Genomic DNA, 23,407 nt, shown 5'->3' with positions numbered 1-23,407 from the left:
TTAAAAACCCAAGGTTTGTGCAGTAATATTAATATACTCCATCGATCTACTATTTTTAGTGATCAATTGGCAAACCGAGCACCAAATGTGTGTTAGTTTGCGAATGATCGAGAAAGTAATATGACATATTATCTCATTGATGACATTTATCCTTCACGGATTGCCTTTATCAAGTCAATAACTACTCCATAAATCCAAAAAGAGAGGTTGTTTGTTAAACGGGAAGAGTTTGTCAAAGATTTTGGCAGGGCCGGTCTAAACGTATATGGGACCAGGGACGAAAAGAAAAAAAATGATCTTTTAAAGACAAATATAATAAAGATTAAAAAAAAAAATTATTTATTCTTCACTATAAACGCGTTCAATTAGCAATAACAATCAAGCCAAATTGTTTATGTTTTGAACTAGTTTGAGTTTAACCAACTTTAAGCCTTAAAAATCATTTAGATTATATATATATATATATATATATATATATATATATATATATATATATATATATATATATATATATATATATATATATATATATATTCACACACACTACATTGTCCAGAAATTTTGAATCATCTAGAGACGTGGGCCCTGGACGGTCGCTTGGGTTGCCCACCGTCTGGACCCACCCTAGATTTTGGATGGGCATTTGGAGTTTTACAAACTCATTTTGCATTTCTCCCACGCCTTTGTCTAGTGGGACAAGGATATTATGGGAAAAATTATGATTTCGTGTATCATCATCCATAATATGATCATAGAAGATGAACAAGACACATACATTATTATGATCCAACCGAATTTCTAAATGACATGTATACAAACCAACAACAACAATGAAACAACTCTACTTAAGATGATAAACAACCTTTTGAATACTCCACCGAACGAATTACCAGGTTATTGAGTTATATGACCAATAAGAAACAACTTCGTGATAGCAAAACTCACCTCGCTCTAAAAAACGATATGATTGAGCACATCAAAACGATTAACAGTCTTGAATATTATGTACTTTGAACCCACTAAATCTGTAATTTTATATTTTATGTTATATTTGTAACTTAATTTTTTTTTCTAATATGTTGATGAATGTTAAATATTTTTACGTCTATCTTTTAATATTCTTAAATCTTAAATAAATAATTTAGTTGTTTTGAGAAAAAAAAACACACACACACAAACAAACAAATTAATACTTCAACAAAATTTCATAATTGGTCCTTGTGGTTTACAAAATATCATTTTGAAGAATTTCAAGAAAAACGTCACGTCATTGATCATATTGTTTGCAAAACTACATGAAAGATCCTCTTGATGTTAAATATAACTTTTCAACTCTTAAATTTTAATTAAAAAGATTATGTACCTTTATACCAATTTGCAATATACTACAAACCTCAATGATCATTTGTGTAATTTTCTAAATTTGAAATTTTGTATATATACAAAAATTATATATATATATATATATATATATATATATATATATATATATATATATATATATATATATATAATCTCAACAATCTAACAAATTTTTTTTTTTATCTTTTTGACATTTTGTTTTCTATTTTTATTTTATAATTTTAGTTATTATTTTTTTTAATGTTTTTATTTATTTTGATTCAAATAAATAAACTTAAATTCGATAAACCATGTTGAAACCGTTTAGTCTTTAATTTTATTTATTTGTGAATTGAAGCATTAATGTTTTTTTTAAAATTTTATGCCGTTACGATTCATATTTTTTTACTTAGATGTTTCATAGTTAATATCGTTAGTAACTTTATGTTTACATTTATCATTATCATTATTTCACATTTTGTTTTTTATACATATATAATTTTAGTTATTTATTATTATTCTATTGTTTTTATTTATTTTAATTCAAGTAATGAAAAATAAAAAACAAAAAACAAAAACCCAAACAACAAATTTGTAATATACTCTAATATATTAATACATTTTACACTTTTCATCATTTTTTTATTTTTTTCTTCGTATTGTTTTAATTTTTTCGTATTATTTTTTGAATTTTTTTTGTATTATTTTTTTAATTTTTTCTTACTTTTAATTTTTTTCGTTGTTTCGTTTTATCTTTCATTAATTTGATAATTCTTTTGTGACATTTTCCAAAAAGTGTAAAATGTATGAATGAATATATTAAAGTATATTACAATTTTGGTGTTTGAGTTTTTTTGGTTTTTTATTTTTTATTTATAATTTTGGTTATTTATGGTTTTGTAACTTTTTATTATTTTGATTCAAGTAAATAAAAAATTATATTTATATTAGTAATTTTGGTCCTTTTTTTATTTTTTTTGGTTATTTTATATATTATAGGAAAAAATAAAATTAAAAAAAAATCAAACAATTTGTCTATTGAAAATTAATGTTTCATTGTGTGATATTTACGATTTATAATTATTAAAATAGGAAAACTAACTAATATTTTTTAAATGTAACTTGCAAATTAAAATTTATTTATATATGAGATATCAATAGTTTAAATTCAAGATAATATTTTTCAATTTGATAATAGACTGAAATAAAGAATAAAACAAAATAATAATAAGAGTCGAACTCTACAAAAAATAAATAAATAAATAAATAAAAATTGTTACAATAGTTTAAATTGAAGTTTTTTTTTTTCATTTACTTGAATCAAAATAAATAAAAATATTAAAATATAACTGACTGTTACAATGTTTCCTCTCTAATAAATGAATGTTTTTTTATCGAATGTTTTATTTTCCTTCATTTTGCTACATGGATTTTTTTGGTTTTTTAAATCCTCGCTAATAAATGAAAGTTTTTTTTTTCATATGTCTTCTTCTCCTTCATTTTGTCACATGACTTTTTGGGTTTTTTTCATTTTTTTATTTTCCATTTATCATTTTTTGAGGTTTTTTATTCTTAAGGGGTGTTTGAATAAAAAAAATTTAGTTTATTAGCTTATTACTTATTTGCTTATTGTGGTTAGAATAAACATTTTTTTAAAATGTGTTTGGATTAACTTATTGCGGTGAGAATAAGCAATAAGCAATAAGCATTTAAGTGTTTGGCAAAATAAAACAGCTTATATGAGTAAAATGACTAATAAGCAATAAACATTCCCCCTCTTGCTTATTAAAATCAGCTTATTTTGCTTATTCCTATCGCAATAAGCTGATTTTTAAAGACTTCTATCCAAAAACTTAAATTTGTTTATTACGGTGGGATTAAGCAATAAGCAATAAGCAACCTATTTTTTCCCTATCCAAACACCCTCTTAAATTTTCCAAAATTTACGATTATATATATGAAAGGTTCTCATTCTATTCATATAAGGTTATTTTTTTTATTAATTTGATAATAAATTCACATAAATGTTTAATGTTTAATATTTACAATTATATATACTCATTGATTTTTTTTTCAATTACTTTATAAAATGTTTAATGTTTACATATTGATATTAAATTTTTTATTTTTAATAAACTCATGTAATACACATATCTCACACCTAGTGTATATATACAAAATTACACTAATAGTCATTGATAAAATTTGATACAATGATAAAATAGTTTTTTTCATTAAAATCTAATAACTGAAAAGTTAGATTTAACAGCATATTATATTGACCTTTCATGTAATTTTGCAAACCATAGGGATCAATTGAAATTATCTTTGTTTTTACCCATCTTTTGATTGTAATTTTATTTGGTTCTGACCATATATGTCTTTATTTTCTATATATAAACCGAAAATCCAACGAAATTTTTTTTCGTATATTTCATTTGTTTACACTTGTGTCGTGTCCTAGTGGTGTGATTATAACTAATAAGTAAACGCTCTAAGAACCTGAACTTGAAGGGAAAGCTACGCTATTAGGCATGAAGGTTGCCTCTAAGATTTAAACTACAGACTTCCACAAGTTTTCCAAAACTGTACATCCACTCAAAATTCATCATTGCTTTGAAAATTTCTTTCATATCTTTTATTTTTATAACAATAACATATCCACTTTACCAATTTTCTATAAAGATCAGTTCCATTATAAACCAATTCAGCAACAACTCAATGGAGGGAAAACCAAAATTCCTTCATGGGACACTCGAAGCCACCATCTTCCACGCTACACCTTATTCACCACCATTTCTACTTAATGTACGAATACATTATTATCCTTTTTATCATCATTACGTTTTTTTTTAACTGTGTTTTTTTACAGTGCATAAATCCAGCTGGAAAACCGACATACGTTACCATCAAGATAAATCATCAAAAAATAGCATCAACACGTCACGAGAGTAGCCGAATTTGGAACCAAACAATACGTGTTCTTTGTGCTCATTCAATAAACGCAATAATCACAATCACCCTCAAGACAAAATGCTCAATTCTTGGAAAAGTCAACATTCAAGCCGATCGATTGTTACAAGAGTCAAGCCTAATCGATGGTTTGTTTCCAGTTTGCATGGAAAACGGGAAGCCAAATCCGGAATTAGATCTTAGACTCATGTTATGGTTCAAACCCGCATATCTTGAACCAAATTGGCGAAAAATAATCGATAAAAATGTATTTCATGGGGTAAAAGATGCAACATTTCCACTGAGGGGTAGATGTGGTGTTACCCTGTATCAAGACTCTCATCATCATCCTACTTTCAAACCACCATGTGGGTCCCCAAGAAAACTCTGGGAGGATGTTTTTGTAGCCATTGAAAATGCAAAATATTTGATTTATATCGCCGGGTGGTCTTTCAATCCTAAGATGATTCTGGTAAGCAAAAGAAAAAATTGCAACGTAGTTTACTTTTTTTTTACCAATATACGCAATGTACTTTATTTTTATCAGTATAGCAACGTACTAACATTTTTTACCAATAATAGGCGTACTTATTTTTTTACACATAATAGCAACGTATTTACAATTCCTTACACATAATAGCAACATATTTGAATTTCTTTATGACAAGAGTAATATGTAACAGATGAAGTACATCGATCATAGTGGTAGCAATGTAAGTACTTTGCTATTATGGGTATAATAATATAGTATGTTGCTATTATAGGTAAAAAATAAAGTACATTGAGGAAAATACGTTGCTATTCCTGACAATGTTCCTTTAACAAAAAGATTGAAAATTTATACATCATGCAGGTTAGGGATTCCGAAACGGAAATCCCACACGCAAAAGGAGTATCATTAGGTGAAATATTGAAAAGAAAAGCAGAAGAAGGTGTATCTGTAAGGATCATGATTTGGGATGACGAAACTTCATTACCATTTATAAAAAACAAAGGAGTAATGGGGACCCACGACGAAGACGCTTTCGCCTATTTCAAAAACACAAAAGTGGTATGCAAATTGTGCCCTAGGTTAGCCCACAACTTCCCAACATTATTCACACATCATCAAAAAACCATAACAATGGACACGCGTGGGCACTCATCTTCAAGCAAACGAGAAATAACTAGTTTTATAGGCGGAATCGATCTTTGCGATGGCCGATACGATACCGAAAAACATTCGATTTTTCAAAAATCAAATACGGATTTCTACCAAACGAGTATATCCGGAGCACAGGTTGACCGAGGGGGCCCACGAGAGCCATGGCACGATGCACACGCGTGTATTATCGGTGAAGCAGCGTGGGACATCATGCGTAACTTCGAGCAACGTTGGGTGAAACATTTTGATCCTTCGTTGTTAGTCCCGGTTAACAAAATAACCGATTTGGGACGTGAGTCGGTTACCATAACCGAAAGGAATTGGAATGTTCAAGTGTTTAGATCGATCGACCACGTGTCGGTTTGCCACGTGGCGAAGAATTTTACAATCGAACGAAGCATACACGACGCGTATGTGGAGGCGATTAGGCGAGCAGAGAGGTTTATATACATCGAGAATCAGTATTTCATTGGGGGATGTGATTTGTGGGAGAAAGAGAAAGATCGACATTCGGGGTGTAGGAATTTGATTCCGATTGAGATTGCACTTAAGGTGGTGAGCAAGATTAAAGCGAAAGAGAGGTTTGCAGTGTATATTTTGATACCTATGTGGCCGGAAGGTGTACCGGAGAGTGAACCGGTGCAAGACATATTGTATTGGACAAGGGAGACTATGAAGATGATGTATGGTTTGATTGGGGACGCGATTAGGGATAGTGGTGAGGGGTATCATCCGAAAGATTACTTGAATTTCTTTTGTCTTGGTAATAGGGAAGTGGAAAAGGAAGGAGAGTATGTCCCACGTTATTCCCCGCATCACGGGACACAGTATTGGAATGCTCAAAAACATAGGAGGTTCATGGTTTATGTACATTCAAAACTCATGATAGGTAGGTAACCTTAATTTTATCAATACGTTTCATCGATTCATAGTCATAAAGGATAAAGCTAATGAGAATCTTTTGTTGTTGTACTTTTTTAGTGGATGATAGTTACATGTTGATAGGATCTGCAAATATAAACCAACGATCCATGGATGGGACACGAGACACGGAGATTGCAGTGGGATGTTATCAATCAAAAGATGAGAATGTAGAGAAGACAGATAAAAGAGATGTTCATGGTTACCGAATGTCATTGTGGTATGAGCATACGGGAAGAGTTGAACAAGTTTTTCAGGATCCTGAAAGTTTGGAATGTGTGGTGATGATGCGTTTGTTTGGGGAGCAAATGTGGGAGATTTATTCAGGGGATGAGGTTATAGATATGGAGGGTGCTCATCTAGTTGGTTACCCTGTGAGTATAACACGTGAGGGTGAGGTTGAGGATTATGTGGATTCTGGTGGCTGCTTTCCTGACACAAAAGCACAAGTAAAAGGGAGAAGATCGAAAGTTTTACCTCCAATATTTACGACGTAGACGAAAACGCCCTTCACTTCATGTGTTAATAGATTCTGTACATATAGCATCAGAAGATTGTTTCTAATCAGGCCTCAACAGAGGAACACATGTAAATACGTGAGAAATCTGATCTTATGATAGAACTTGAAAATTGATGAATAAAAGAGAGGAAATTGAACATGCCTCTTTAATGTGAAAACTTGAGACAACCTTCAAATACTTTTAGTTTTAGAGCAAGTTTTTTAATATATATTTGAAGAAGAATCAAATCCGTCTGCAAAACAACAGAAAGAATAACAAATATCATCAGGCATAGTTTCAAACAAAATACTTGATAGTTAATAAACATTGCATTGAGTTAGATCAAAAATCTCTATGATGTTATTTTGAATAGGATCATTTTATCAAGAGCTAGACTTCTAAGTTTTATCACCTATGATACTATACTTCCCAACTCAACATACACTATTCTTTAGAATTTAGAGGCTTTAATTGTAAGAGCTAATATACAGGCTTTGTGTCAACAGAATCCTCCAATTGGTTTTCTGTATGCCAACTCCAATCCACCAACAGATAAGATAATAGTGATGAAGCATTTTGTTCAAGTAAGCTTTTAAGGAATGAATATGTGGTCTTAATAAAATAAACATGCAAGAAAAACAAAGCTGTGTGCTGTCAACAATAAAATAAAGCCTTTAAAATCTAAATTAAGGTAATTTAACACTAGAACTCAATCATGCCACACAGGAGGAGCATTGTCTCCATAAGTTGTAGGAAAAAGCAACCCAATATTCCAAATGCACTTGGTTAAAATAGCTAATTAGTCCAAATAAAGGTAACATTTTCTAGATTTTTGCATACTTAAGCACCCTTGTAGTATATTATTATCCATAAATTTTAGGAGAATGGTGATCCACACCAAGAGGTTTCGATTACTACTTGTGTTTTAGAAATTAACATCAAAAATATTGTTATTTTTTGGTTGATTTTAGTATGGGTTAAGGTCATTAAATGATAACAAAATTTTCCAACAATAATTAATTTGTTGTTGAAAAGACACTTCAAATCCATTATTGTCGATCACTGTTTCATAACTTATGATGTACAATTACAAGTTCAATGACTCGAATGGAATAAAGATGAACTTTTGCTTGGAGATCATATACACAAAATCTTGAAAAATGACATAAATATCCCTGATTAGAATTTTTGTAGTGCTCGAACACTAAAAAAAAAAAAAAGAGAGAGAGAGAATTCTTCTTAAATTGAAAAATTAGAATCCAACAAAGTTTTTTTTTTTTTTAAATCTAAATTTAAATCATTATTATTACTATGGTCCCCACCCCAAACCCCGCATGTTAATGAATCGTCATCATTTATGTCCAACTCACTGTCCACGTCATCAATAGTAACCAGCAAAGCTTAAAAAACAGCTATTTGGGACAAAAAATTTAAGATTGGCTTTTTCACCTAAGGGCTTTGTTCAATTACTGATCCAAAACACATAAGGCCTTTCTAGAGTTTGCCCTAAAGATGTAGCAAACAATGTAGAGGAAATTTGAATTACCAATTTGCCAAATGCACGTGAAGACATTCAAATTGTTGAATGTTGATGCAGGATTGGAGCAGACAAAATCGCTGGATTACTTGGATGGATGTTCTAACACATGATTGCATCATGCCAATCTGAATCTGAAATATATCATTTCATCAGAATTTTGGATCATACAAAAACTATCAAGTGGAGAACAGTATGGTAAGTGTTCACAATCTACTTCATATCTTCAGTTATTTACATGAGAAACATAATCTTATGAGAGAACTTTTAAAACTGATGATAAAAGTATAATCAGATAATTTATTTTTTCCAGAATTTCCATGTTGACTTGATTTTTCCAGTGAGCTTTTAAATATAATTTTGAAAAGAAAAAAAGAAAACAAAACTTCTTTGTGACTTGATTAAAATTTACTAATTTATTGAGAAATAATCTTTTTGCTCAATTATAAAAATAATCAAAGTCTGATTATTATCATTTTAAATACTCAGCTAATTGCATGCTACAAAAAATCAAAATTATATCACAAAATACAAAACTGATTTAACATGTCAAATACACAGAAGGAAGAATGAAACATGAAACCATGAGCTCATTTGACCAAAGAAGCACACCATTAACTGTTAATTCACAATCTTCTATGATTAAAGGGCAAAAAGGGAAGTGAAAATCATCAGAATCTACCCCCAAGCAATGGTGTAACAGATGAAGTTGAAATTTTGGTGTGAATTTAACTTTCTCCTTAAGGTTTCTTTAGTTAATTGTACTAGCCAAGATTCAGGACTTTACCTGTTTCGGTGCTTCAAATACAATCATATCCAAAATCATTAAGAAACGTATTTCCAACATCCAGAAGCAAGTCCTTCTGCAAAACAACATAAAAAGAACAAATATTATGAGGTAGAATAGTCCCTCCTTATCACAATACTTAACAACAGAGACTATTTCCATAGATGACCTCCCGCATATGAAAATGAAACATGAGCCCATAACAGTGAATAAAAACAGGAAGGGGGAGGGGATATAGCAAATACTAGCAATAAAGCTAAATGTAAAAAAGCACAAGATATCTTCCAACTTCCTTCTCAGACGTCCTCTCCTCCTTGCAACTATAACTGTCAGTTATCTCCTTTGGACATCTATGAACCACCACAATCTTCTGTCCCTCAATTTTTTGGTGATCAACGCCAAATATCTGATTTTTTCATGTTCAGTATTTTGTCCAACAATGTTCTACCAAATATCCACATTTCCACGACTTTCATGCTCGATGCTTCCTTGATTGACCAACATTCTGATCCATACAACTCTTGTGGCTGATCTCCACCCTGTAGAATTTTCTCTTCAATTTCAAAAGGACCTTCTTCTCACACAAAACTCTTGTGGCCTACCTCCACTTTAACCATCTTGCCTTTATGCGAATGGTAACATAATCCTCAACAACCCCTTCCTTATAGATCATACACCCCAACACAAAAAAACGATCTTTCGGATGTACAACTTGCTCACCAATAGATCATACTTCCACGCCTTCATCATATTGCTCCACATTGAATTCACGCCATAGATATGATATTCCATCTTAATGTCTTATCTTACCTAAGCTGATTTGTAAACCCGTTTTCGTTCAACATCGTCAGCCCCAGGTATATAACCTCGATCCTAGTTTCTACCACCAAAACAATGTCAGCGAAAAAAAAAAAAAGCATACGCCATTGAGAAACTTGTCTCATAATCAAAGCAAAGATTCTTAATGTACCAATTTCCACATGGAAAGTCTCCAACTGCAGTTCATAGGTTGTAAACCGGCAGTACATATTGCGGGTAACCAACTCCTCCAAATCGTCTCCCGTTGTACGCTATCAGCCTATCATACACCTTCTCCAGGCCGATGGACACTATATGGAGATCTCTATTTCTTCCTTTATGTTTCTTCAAAAGGCTTCACAGGAGGTGGATTGCACCAATCGTCGACCTTCCCAGCATAAAGCTACATTGATTTTCAGATACAGTTGTTTCATGTTGCAACCTCACCTCCATCACTCTCTCCCATAGTTTAACAGCCAAGTGAAAGTTCTTACTTTAAACTCCATATTTGTTACAAATAATGCGAACAAAAGACATAACCATACGGGCCTATAAACTTATTAGGTCCACTATACCTATACCTGCCCTTATGGTAATTGCTCAAAGTCTCGTGTCTCATACCCAATGAGATAGTTAAGTTTTTAAGTTTCCTTAAGATGAAAAACTGGTCATGTATTTGGTCCACTGTTCCTGGTAACTACTCAAAGGTGAAATCTTTATGAGATTGCAGCAATTGTCAACTTCACCTTGAAAAGGACACCTTATATTCATTCTTAGAAATAACTCCACTGACAATCCCAATTTTGTTCTTCTTATAATAAACCGACAGGTGGAACCCAAAAGCATTTGCAGCCGGATGCAAAATTGAATCTCCACCACCGCTCTCTTTGAGAAACCCCAACACCTAGAGAGTTGAAACGGTATGGATATTGGATAGAGAAACTGAAGTTGGATAATAAGAATTAAAAACATTTCTATCAATATGAAAACCAAAAGGAAGTGTATATAACCTCAAAATCTACCCTAAAGAGTTCAAATTAACTTTCCAAAGAGACACATCGAGCTATGGGTCTGAGTTCTAATAATAAACAAACGCCTAGTGTAAACGTTTAATAACATAGCTGTAGGTCAAGATATATGTTCACATGATAGAAACCAATTTTTCCCAGAGTCAGAAAATTTGCCTACCATAAAGTACATTGTGAACCCAGCTCCACATCACACGCCATGTCAACCTTCCTTCAAGCTAGCCGACAATGCAAAATGAACATCTGGTCTTTGTGGCTATATCACAACATTATTAGATGAAGAAATGAAACAGCAAAAGTCGCACCAAAACAAGATACACGAGACTGCATAATGTTTGCCCAAAGTGCTGCAGCAAATCACCAGGAGAAATCGAACTCTTCAGTCTTTATAAACAATCTTCACAATGTTAAGGACACCTCCCTGATTTTCCTCTTCACTTTTCCAAAATCTTTCCTTATAAACTAGTTATCAATTTCTCCATTAAGAATGGTGGACAGTGCACTGATACAAAAACATGAACAATTTGTAGGATAAACCAACAAAGCTCAAGAACCTAGTGATATAATACTGTTGGCTAACAAAATCTCAGATACGTCTCCCATACTATAAATCTCTTTAAAAAAAAGCTCAATAGCTTTCTATGACTTGATCTTGATGTAACTGCATCCAATGTCTGAATTTAGAAATATACAACATCAGTGATAATCTCTAAGAGCTCCAAGTCCTCAAGCACTTGTGTGGCAAATGCTTCTGACCTTCTATGTAGCTGAGTTCCATCTTCCCTCTAAAGTCTATACCACTACTCTCAACAGATTTTGAGAGAACATTGTATGTATAGAGGACACAAAGTGTTTGAGATGCAAATATGAAGTCATACAGCAAGCTGCTACAATCATTTCATCAAGAACTAGACATTTAAGTTTTACTCTCTGTAATACTATACTCCCAACTTAGCATAAACTATTTCTTCAGAGCATGTAATTTTAAGAGCTTGATAGTAATAGACCTACAGGTTTGGGGTCCATACAATCCTCCAATTGTCTTTCTATATGCCAATCTGAAGTGATGAAGCATTCTGTTGCTTTAAGGATGCGGTCATATATAAGTTAATGAGTATGTGGTCTTAATAAATAAAGAAGCAAGAAAAACGAAACAGTATGCTGTAAACATTACAATTAATGGTTAAAAATCCAAATTGTGGTGATTTAACACTACGTCTAAATTGTGTAACATGAGGATCGTTGTCTCCATAGACCATAATATAGCCAATGAGTTCAAATCAAAGGAATACTTATTTAAATGCAAACCTAGGAGGACCCATAATGTAGAAGAAAATATGTCTTTCTTCAAACGGGAACACAAACCATCCTCTTTTCAATGACGTGTCATGCAAGATTTCTCGAGCCCAGCCCTTGAAGCAGAACTTGAGCCATACAACGGACCCTTGTCCCCAGCACCCTAAGGAACAATGGAGACACTTCAATAAAGAAATTTCAAGTAAATTTTCCAGTGGCATAAGTGTAATTTTGAGCAATATTGCAAGCAATACCAGGTGAACCCCATATCCATCCCCATAAGGAGGAGGAAAATGACCATCTGAACTGCCAAATTTCATCCCATATGACCCACCTAAATAATCATGTATCAAAAATCCATATTCAAAAAGTAGAAAGTAGAAAAAACAAGAAGTTAAATGGGTATTGGCTATGGTTTAAACTTTAAAGTAGGCTGCTAAAAAGTTAGCAAAAGAAGGATGTAGCTTTAACCAAATATGAAGATAATGGTATAATGGTAAATACCAGCACCCCATGATCCAACATCAGTATTTGAAAGTTCTGCACGAAGCTTTTCAACTTCACGTGCCATGGAAACCAAATTCTTCTCCATAGCTTGTCTCTGTTCCATCATCTCTATACCTCCTTTCTTCTCATAATCAATTGCAGCTCTACAGAATATGCAACAGCTTTACCTCAAAAAACTCTATTCATTTAGCACTTAATCTTCAAAGATAAGAGGGGATCCAAAAGTTAAAAACCTAAAATGCATAAGCTCATTGTGAAGTCCCTCATGCTCTGCTCTTAAACCCGGAAGATGCTTGTTATCAGCTTGAAATTTTGCAAGGTCTTTCTTGAGAATCTGAACTTGCCTAGATAAATCATGTATTAATGAATTTAGCCTCTCAATTTCCACATGGAGTTGTGAAGCCTCGTTTTTTATAGGTTCAGTGGCAAGTAAATCAGCTTCTAGTTTCAAGTTTTTTTCAATAAGCTGCCTTGAGTGTATTTCATTGTCTTCTTGAATATCAGAAATTGCAATATTCATTCGCCTGAGTTCCTCTTTGGCATCACCCAACTCTTGCTGCAGAGCAATTCGATCTTCAGCTAAGCGCCTATTTTCACCCAAAAGTCTGCGGATTTCATGATGTTGCATTTCAAGTTCCTCCTCCAACATGGCAGGATGACGTGGCATAGGGCCCCGTGATGGAGGCACTCCTCGGAGATGCCCATGCCGGTTGTCATAGGGCCCACGAGGATAACGCTTTCTCCCTGACATTTAAGATGGCCCTAATGGAAGTATAAAAACATTTGATCAAGGAGAATGACAACTACACAAAACATGTCATTTGTAAAGCTACAAGTGTACAAAGATGATGTGATTTCTCAATAACTTAGTAAGACACGTCCCCTGTTTGAATTCCTCAATTGTGTTCTTAAGGACTACTCTTCCAGTCTCACTTGCCTTTAATTCATCGTTACAGATTGTTTGTTATGTTCAATTGTTCATTACCTACCAAGATATATTTTGACTTGTAAATAAAATTCATTATCTGTTTTTGCAAACCAATGAACAAAAACAGAAGCAAATCCATCTATAACTACAGTGCACCTTCGTTGCTCCTACAAACGCAAAGCAATGAAAACGTTCGTTTAAAATCAACCAAGACAAAAGAAGAAACACCTTCATCTCCGCACAAGTTCCATTAACAGTACACGAATACAATTTTCTTCGAAACTATGAGCAACAAAACATTAATGGGACAAAGAACTGCAAAAAATATTTGATTAAAACCCTAGTATTAACGAAAACAACACATATTTTGGTAAAATAGGGGGAATTATTATGTAGAAACAAAATACATTAATCAAATGGATAAAATTACGTAATCAAACCTTGATTATATAAAGGAGAACGAGTAGGTTCTGCAAATATTGTTCACGTTCTTTGCTTGTTAAGGAGAAACCTGGACACCTGAGTGTGGTTCATGACGGAACGTCCCCAATCCCAATAGGGTAACGGAATTATGGAAGTTTTGTTATGATTCCGTACGATATCGTTTTGTTGAGTATTTGGCTTAGATAATGACTGTTGACCTATTTAATTTAATGGGTTTGATGTTAACCTCATCTTGTATATATTCACAAAATTGTTTGTTGCGGTGGTGGAACAAGGATATTAAGGTCTTCAATGTAGGATCTTGATGGGTTGTGTGGTTCTGAAGAGGTGTGGGTTACATCGGTTGTCCCTTTATGATCAGTGATAGGGGAGATGCAATAAAAACAGTGGGTGGGTTAGATCATGAGTCGAAATTGGAGTATTAGTATTTAACCGAGACCTTATGTGGATTTCCACAAGTTGGAGAAAACATTTGGTGCTAGTTTTGATAGGATTTAACAATTTTGCCCCTATATGAGATATGTAGAAAATGATAAGAATTGAGGGAATGGTTTCTTCTAATCAGAAGTTGTAGGCTTTATCCTTAGTAAGATGTAGTTTTGATTACCTTATTATGTCTTTTCTTTTGTTTTGTATCTTTCTTCTCAAACTTTGTTTATTTGGTTCCAGCTTCTTTTAAAACACCTTTTATTTATGTTAACATATTTTGATCATTCAAATAATTTAATTAATTAAATGGGTGAACCATGGAACACTCCAATCCAGGTATTCCATTTTAGCCCTTGATGTTTTTTTTTTTTAAATGAGGATCTTCATTGGGCGTACATATGCGTACGCTTGAGCATGCATCGCGGAGCTAAGGCTCGTACGTCGGGCGTACGAGCATGTACGTGGGGCGTACGAGGCCAGAGACCAAAAACCATATTTCATGACTTGCACGCTATTTAAACAACCTTATATCATTTGGACCAAACCCTAATCAGCCTCCATAGCCTCATTTCGTCCTTAAACCCTATATTTGAAAGGAAGTGTGAGATTTGAGCTTAAAGGTGTGTTTGGTGGACTTTCTAGAGGGTGTACAAGAAGAAGAAGGTGGTGTTCAAGTCTTTATCAAGGAAAGAGCCTTTGGATCCTGCATCTAGAGCATTTTGGAGAGCTTTTGAAGGTAAAAAGCTTGCATCTTGTCTATCTTCCTTGTTGTTGAGTTAGGGTTTTCTAAAGTTCACTTTTGAGTCCATAAATCATCTATTGAGAGTTTGGGCAACACCATAGGTTAGGAAGGTTAGATCTGAGACTCTTGGACTCGTGTTATAGTATAAAAATGCAAACTTGATGTCTTTTATGGCTCCAAGCATGAGTTAAGACATTTGGAAAGGTCTTGATGAGGTAGATTGAGTTGTTGGGATATTATATAGCATGCAAAGGCATAAAGTTGCCAATTTTATGCCTTAAGACCATTAAATCGACCACGATTTAGAATTTAAGTGTAGAGCCTGCATGCATTAAGCACATAATGACTTTTGTGCATGAGCGGTTTGTACGCAGGGCGTACTATGTTGTACATTGCGTGTACAACCCCTTAGCCTAGTACGCTAAGCGTATAGAAGAGGTACGTTGGGCGTACGCTCTTAGGTAGCGTTGGGCCTTGGTGGACTTCATACCATTGGTCCCTAATGGTTTTGGGACTAGACTTGTTGGTGTTTGGGCCTGAATTTATCTTTGGGCCAATGTTGGTATGCTTGGGCCTATTAGGCCTTGTGGCCCAAGGCCCAATATAGAATTGGACTTTGCTGATAGGCCCATTAGTGAAGGAATGACCTTTGGGCCATTACGGAGGGACATGGACTTAGAATTATGGACTATTTGAAAATGATCGCAGACCTTTGGGCCATTACCGAAAACGACTTTCAGAACTCGTTATGTTCATTACGAGTTTGTGGTGATGTCATTTTGGCTCACCAATGCTCCAGCAGCGTTCATGGATCTCATGAACCGGGTTTGCAGGTCGATGATGGATCGGTTTGTGATTGTTTTCATTGATGATATCTTGGTCTACTATAAGACCAACGAGAGGCACGAGCAACATTTGAGGGAGGTGTTGGAAAACTTGAGGATGGAGAGACTATATTCCAAATTCTCTGAATGCGAGTTTTGGTTGCGTGATGTGTAGTTTCTAGGGCACATCGTCAACAAAGAGGGTATCTTGGTGGATCCGGACAAGATTGAGGCGGTGATGTGTTGGGAGGTTCCGAATAATCCATCCGAGATTTGGAGTTTCTTGGGCATGGCGGGGTACTATCGGTTATTTATTTAGGATTTCTCCAAGTTTGTAGTACCTTTGACCCGCTTAACCGAGTAGAGTGTGATCTTTCGGTGGGGTCCAGACCAGCAATTGGTATCGGAGACCTTGAGATAGAAATTACGTGAGGCCCCGATTTTGGCACTACTTGAGGGTTTAGATGATTTTATGGTGTATTGTGATGCTTCTATTTCGGGTTTGGGAGTTGTTTTGATGCGGAGGTGAAACATCCCAAAAATACAAGTCAAAAATTTTGTTTTTAAAATCATTTAGCAACCATAATATTATCACTACATAATCAAATCATCAAACATGTATCTCAAAATCTCATAAAATTTGTCAACATATAAATATCTCATATAAAATATCAAAGTAAGCTTGTAGGCTACTAAAAACTGTGGTGAGTGTCATGCCATCAACTCGAGCCCTTCCCTTTGTTAGCTGAAGTACCTGAAACAAAAACTAAAATTGTAAGTACGAAGCTTAGTGAGCTCCCCCAAACTACCAAATACCATACACATATAACATGCAACTAGGAGATACGGGCCCCGCCCACACAAGATTGGGCCTATCAGCAAAGTCAAAGTTAAAGTCAAAGTTGTCAACATCAAGCCTCTATGTAGTGGCCTTCCATTGGCCACGTCATGGGTACAAAACAACAAAACAATCGACTAATCCCCCAATCGCCACATCGTGGCAACCCAAGGTCACGTTGTGGAAACTGGTATGAACAGCTTAATCAGGTTAAGTTGCTTTCTCCCAATTCCAAGGGATCCAAAGCCAAAATATGATCCTTCCCAAGGTCTTGATGGATAATGTAACGTCCTAAAAATACCGAGTTAGATACACTTGTTTATTTATGAAATATAAAATATACTTGTTTATATAGATACACTTTAGGAAACTATTCACAAAGAACCTTTAGCCCAATGTTTAAGGAGTCGAACACCCTTAGTTAGGTTGTGAGTTGGAACCTTGTCATTTTCTTTATGTTTTGAGTTCAAACTCATTTTTGTGTCCATTTCAGTAATTTAACTTTTAAAAACCTAAATAAGTCAAATATAAAGGAATTAAATATTACTTGACTCACTTATTAAGACGTTGGGGCTTTGAACAAGAGGTCATGAGTTTGACCCTATTTTCTTATAAATTTATAATAACAAACAAATAACAACTTGGATTATGTTAGGACCCTTATGATTTGATAAGTCAAAAAGTTGTATATCAGCGGTGACTGCAATACTATTGATGGTCATAGGGGTTGCATCCCTGATGACGTTAGGGAGCTTCACAAAGATCTTTAGTAAATCAAGCCTAAAGAAATAAGATAATATCCTAATGTTTTTAAGATCGGCTTGCTAGAACAAAAGACTTCCATTTTGTATGGGATTTTGTTTCTATGTTTATCTATCTTGTATGCTAGGATAGATCAATGATTGTTTTGAAGACCGACTTGCTATAGTGGCAGATCAAAACATATGCAAGTAAACCAAGGAAGTGTCGACATTTCTAATTCTCTATTGTAGTCTGATGAACCATAGTGTCATGAAAGCTTTATTTTTTCGTAAACAGTATGTGTAAGAATATATATATATATATATATATATATATATATATATATATATATATATATATATAATCTCATGTATAATTTTTTTTTTTTTGTTTTTTAAGTGTATTTCTTGTATAAAATATTTTGTATTTTTAAGAGAGAAACATACTATCTTTTGTATAAAATGTTTTGCTTTTTTTAAGTGTTACATGTGTGATTTGATTTAAGTGTTTATGTATATATGTAGTTTAAATTGCAAGAGAGAGAGAGAGAGAGAGAGAGAGAGAGAGAGAGAGAGAGAGAGAGAGAGAGAGAGAGAGAGAGAGAGAGAGAGAGAGAGAGAGAGAGAGAGAGAGAGAGAGAGAGAGAGAGAGAGAGAGAGCTAATTCTTTTATTTTCCTATTTTTAAAAAATAAAATAGTTTTAAAATAATTTAAAAAACATAACGAATAAATTAAAAAGGCAAAACCATCCTTTTAATTTTTTTTTTGAACAAAAACCACGGAAAATTCGTGATTTGGGACCTACCGTGCGAGTCAAAAACTTTTAAACATTATCTATAGTTTTTGTGAAACCACATGTTATTCGGTTTGGTTTTCCGGTTTTCGGTTAAAACGGTTCGATTTTATTGGTTTTTTTTACATTTTAAATCTAATCATAACCAAACCAAATAAGGTTCGGTTTAATCGGTTTCGGTTTATTCGGTTATAGTTTATTTGATTTGGTTTAACAGTTAAACCGAATAAAATTCAATACATAAAAATAAATATTAAATTTAAAGAAAAAAGGACTTACCAAAGTATTACCAAAAAAGAAACTACATTAATATATAAAATATTATATTCAAGTTTTCAAAATAGATCAATATAATTTTAATCGTACAATTAAAGATTATTTGGTTAATTTATTTTTGCTTTTTATACAAAATATACAACAACTATAACTTTATAATTGTTAATAATTAAAAAAGTATATATATATATATATATATATATATATATATATATATATATATATATATATATATATATTAAATAGCTTATTCGGTTTTTCGGTTTAACTAAAACAACGAAAATTTAACCAAAAACCAAACCAAATAAGGTATCATTGTTCGGTTAACCAAACCAAATTAACCGAAAACCAAATAACCCGAACCAAATAAACCAAACGTCATTTGGTTCGGTTTCGTTATTCGGTTTTGGTTTTTTATGACACCCCTAACCACAAAGACCAATTTTGTAATTTGTCTTTAAAAAACGTATTATATTTAAATTTATCTATGTTCCGAAGTAAATTATTTTAATGTTTTTTTGTTTAATTTTACATATGTTCACACATATAAGTCGGGTAACATATCGTAAAATTTGTTCGTTAACTAAAAAACATAATTGTTTACGTGTTTATTTTTATTTATGTGTTAATATAATTTTAATGTAGTCAGCTTTTCGATGTATTCGATGTAAATTTAGAACTGGTGTTCATTAATATAAAAAAATTACTTGTTTTTTATGTACGTAATGGTACACAGACAAACTTGAATATAATATATTTTTTAAATTGATAAAAGAATTATTATATGTGACATGACTTTTACGTAACAAACGTATATAAAATTAAAAACTAAAACTAAAAGTAATTATGTTGAAATGTAGACAAAACTCGAAATTAAATCGATGCATGCAAAAAAAAAAAAAACAAGTAATTTTTTTAAATAAATTAACGAATAGAAATTTTATATACATGTCGAAACATTAACCACCTTTAATTTATACCATCAGATATATAAAAATAGGCACGTAAAAAATTAATTTTTTTAGGTTAACAAACAAATGTTATTAAGGAAAAACAAATTATATATATACTATAGGGATAAACATGAAAGTTTAGAAAATGAATGATGTGAAAATAATACTTTACAAAATTCAAAAAGGCTCAAAATAACATTATTTTAAAAGTAAAAGGACGGAAAAAACCACAAACTCATAAACATAAAATATGGATAAAATTACATAAATGGTAACTATAATTTTTCTATGGTCACAAACTTAAACGTTGCTATTTTAAAAAACCAAATTACTTCATATTAACGGTGGTAGTAAAAATGATCAATGGAATTTTTGGATACTACAAAGAATCAAAATAAATAAATAGATAAATAAATAATTAACAATAATTAAATTTGTGACATTTAATAAATAGAGACTATTTATGTAATTTTGCTTTTATATTTTTATTTGCACATTGTATATTCTCGCAATGGAACTTGGAAGAGGGACCATTCGTAGGTTTGTGACACATAAGCTATCAATCCAAATCAAAGTTTTAATCAAGCATAATTCAAATAGTGATTAAAGGTGTTTTCTCAACACCAAATTACTTTTGAATCTTTTTATGGCCCATATGATGTCCCAACAACAAATCATTTGTGCTTACATAGATGCTTACGCCATCAAACATAATAAGGTTAATGTTTTATAAGGTCACCTAAGTATTGAAAATGTAACCATTAAACATATAAATTTGAAAAAAAAAATACCATTAAAATGGCTCAAAACATGTATCAAATTCGTTTAGTTTACAATAAAATAGTCATAGATGAAAATACGCATATCTTTAATTAGATTTTTGGTCAAAACATAGAACTTAAGTGCTTGCTAAAATTTAGAAATAAAGAAACTTAAGTTTTATATTCATTTTTATATAATAAGATTTATTATTATTATTATTATTATTATTATTATTATTATTATTATTATTATACTTTTACTTTTATATTAAAACGAAAAGTATAATGATCATATTATATTATTTTTAAATTAATTTGATGTAAACAAAACCAAATTGGTGTGGGTATGCTTTATATGCTTTTACATCTTGTGATAATTTTTCATTTTTGTCACCTATCGGATTAGCTCATCCGTCTTATTATACAATATACATTATTCCGACATAAAAGATAAAGCAAGGTAAATTGAAATTCACACCATCTTTGTCATTAAAACATGGTTTTCTCCCATCTAATATCTCAATTTTTTTAACAAATTTTATTATGAAATTTAGGTGGTGTTTATATAATATACATTATTCCGACATAAAAGATAAAGCAAGATAAATTGAAATTCACACCATCTTCGTCATTAAAACATGGTTCTCTCCCATCTAATATCTCAATTTTTTAAACAAATTTTATTATGAAATTTAGGTGGTGTTTTGTTGTGAGTTTTTCTTATAACAACTTAATGTTATTAACCAGTCAAAAGCTATAATCGGGAAAAAAGCAATTACAAACCATTAATAATCAAACTTAGGATGTGTTTAGCAAACTAATGATAGTCGAAAGTTGCAAGCTATTACTTTTAAAAATGATAAACCGTTTCATATGAGGTTGTCCACATCAACCGTTCACGTAAAATGTCAATTGCAAAACATTAGCGATATTTTGGAAGTGCTAGAATTTGAACCCCAGACCTTTGTGTATTCACTGCAAAATTGTAACTTCTATACATGTAGAAGGTCAGAAGCTTTAAAAGTAAAAAATTACATAAAAAACTTAAAACTTAAAAGCTACTTAAAATAGTTTTTAGATTATAAGTTTTTTGTTTAGAATAAAAAAATTTATACTTCCGAACATTCTTTATTTATAGATTTTTCTTAAAACTACAAACTAAAAGCTCATAAAAACTTTTAAAAACTCATCGTCGAACATGCTAACCAAGAATTTCGGTTGACATTGTCGATTATAGATTTCATCATGTAATCCATATATGATTATTTATCAAAAAATTGTTTGAAAGTTAAATATTCTATTACAACTAAGCTCTTAAAGTTTTTTTTTTACAATACCTCTCTATTTTTATGATTACTCTTTCTGACAAAAAATATAATATATGTTACTATATGTATCTACTCTCCTAACGTCAATGATATCAAAATGGGTTTCATCAAATCATATTATTACTTACCTTAAATTTGATTTTGATTGAGTTATTTTATTATTTTTTTTTTTGGTTTTTTTACTTTATTATTATTATTATTATTGTTATTATTATTATTATTGTATAACTATTTTTTTTCTAATTACTTATGGACCATTTATGTAAATTACTTAAAAAACTAATCAAATGACACAATGTATAATTTAAACAAGAATCTTACCTTTAACAACTGAAATATAATTATTAGATACATTCTTAATAACTCGAGGGAGACATAGATATATGAGAAAATCCAGGGGAAGGGAGGGGGGCCATCAACAGTTATGGTTGTTTATCTAGCTGTTAGCAAAAATATACATGCTTAAGCAAACAATATTAAAAAAAATATGCCCCCCCTTCCCCCCTCGACATCCCTACCCAAACCATACCCTACCACCGTTAACTCAAGATCCCATAGACATAGTAATTCTATGTATGCTTCAGATTAAACAGAGACTAATTGGTTTGAGTTTAATCTGGAACGAAAGAGACGTGTCATGTATTTGATTCGAGAACCTTCAATATCCAACTCATACTTCAACCAAAAACAACCAATATATAATTCAAATATCCTTACGAATGAAATTCCACATAAATTTAACACATTAAAGATGTAATTAGAGATGAAAATTGTAGATTACTGGCTATTACTCTTTCTCTTGGTCATTATCGATATTAGATTTGTTCATATGTATACAAAAAGATATTAATTAGAGAGTACATAATGATTTATGGTGAATATTTTAATACAATGAGTCACTCGTTGAATTTATTGAAATTAGGTTCTACGACATTTGAATATTAGTTGATTATGAAAGACATTATTATTCTCATTGCTAATATATATAATGCTATCATTCGTTATTTAAGCAAAAAAGGTTCTCAAACATGGTTCCTAATTTGGTATGACCCACAAGACATCTCAAATCATGCATTTGTGTGATCACCTACATGCATGATAACCATTTTATAATAGTTGATCTACAAGGATCTTATCTCGTGTCTATTGTTTTATTATATTTATGTATATACATATCATAACTTTCTGTTGTTTGAGATACCTTGTATAGTGCTCAACTGTCCCAAGGTTGTTTTTTTACAAGAATGGGGTTGTTTCAAAGGTTGTTCCAATGCTATTTTCATAATGTATGACTATAACATTCGGTTAAAATTAGTCCACCAAAAAAATGCTTTTAAAATCAAAAGGAGTGTATATTACATCAAGTTAATATCATACATAGCAAAAGTAATAGTACATGATCGAGTTAAGTTTACAATTTATAAATGTCACATTAAGTTTTTGTTTCAAATACATCCATTATGACTACTGCTCCACAACTTTTCCTCGATCCATATGACTTGTACCTGAAATCATGAAACATCAACAATGAGAAGCTTA

General features: G+C 31.9%; 2 protein-coding genes across 6 annotated transcripts; one reads left to right on the top strand and one right to left on the bottom strand.

Annotated features, from left to right (window-relative positions):
- Positions 1–4,021: 4,021 nt before the first annotated feature.
- Positions 4,022–7,017, top strand: PLDEPSILON (phospholipase D alpha 4). Of its 2 annotated transcripts, XM_078993882.1 has the most exons (4): positions 4,022–4,149; positions 4,214–4,765; positions 5,147–6,326; positions 6,419–7,017. In XM_078993882.1, exons 1-4 carry the CDS (start codon positions 4,063–4,065, stop codon positions 6,853–6,855), a joined length of 2,256 nt encoding a protein of 751 aa, XP_078850008.1. In that variant the 5' UTR covers positions 4,022–4,062; the 3' UTR covers positions 6,856–7,017. The 2 variants fall into 2 exon arrangements, with proteins under 2 accessions (XP_078850008.1, XP_078850007.1); XM_078993881.1 differs by having other exon boundaries at positions 4,088–4,765.
- On the bottom strand, positions 4,368–14,483 carry LOC145045562 (protein FLX-like 3). 4 transcript variants are annotated; one of them, XR_013681849.1, is made up of 11 exons: positions 14,180–14,483; positions 13,045–13,573; positions 12,809–12,954; positions 12,559–12,638; positions 12,317–12,467; positions 11,169–11,510; positions 9,183–9,258; positions 8,405–8,529; positions 7,021–7,111; positions 6,836–6,890; positions 4,368–4,762 (listed from the first exon to the last, which is right to left on the bottom strand). XR_013681849.1 is itself a non-coding variant. In XM_078993883.1 (5 exons), exons 2-5 carry the CDS (start codon positions 13,560–13,562, stop codon positions 12,384–12,386), a joined length of 828 nt encoding a protein of 275 aa, XP_078850009.1. In that variant the 5' UTR covers positions 13,563–13,573; positions 14,180–14,482; the 3' UTR covers positions 12,147–12,383. The 4 variants fall into 4 exon arrangements, 1 of the variants encoding a protein (XP_078850009.1); XR_013681850.1 differs by lacking the exon at positions 11,169–11,510 and having other exon boundaries at positions 4,368–6,730; positions 14,180–14,482; XR_013681848.1 differs by lacking the exon at positions 11,169–11,510 and having other exon boundaries at positions 14,180–14,482.
- Positions 14,484–23,407: the final 8,924 nt, after the last annotated feature.

This window comes from Lactuca saligna, chromosome 5 (assembly GCF_052625555.1).
Source record: "Lactuca saligna cultivar CGN05327 chromosome 5, ASM5262555v1, whole genome shotgun sequence".
NCBI lineage: Eukaryota > Viridiplantae > Streptophyta > Magnoliopsida > Asterales > Asteraceae > Lactuca > Lactuca saligna.
This window is presented reverse-complemented; position numbering and strand designations above follow the sequence as displayed.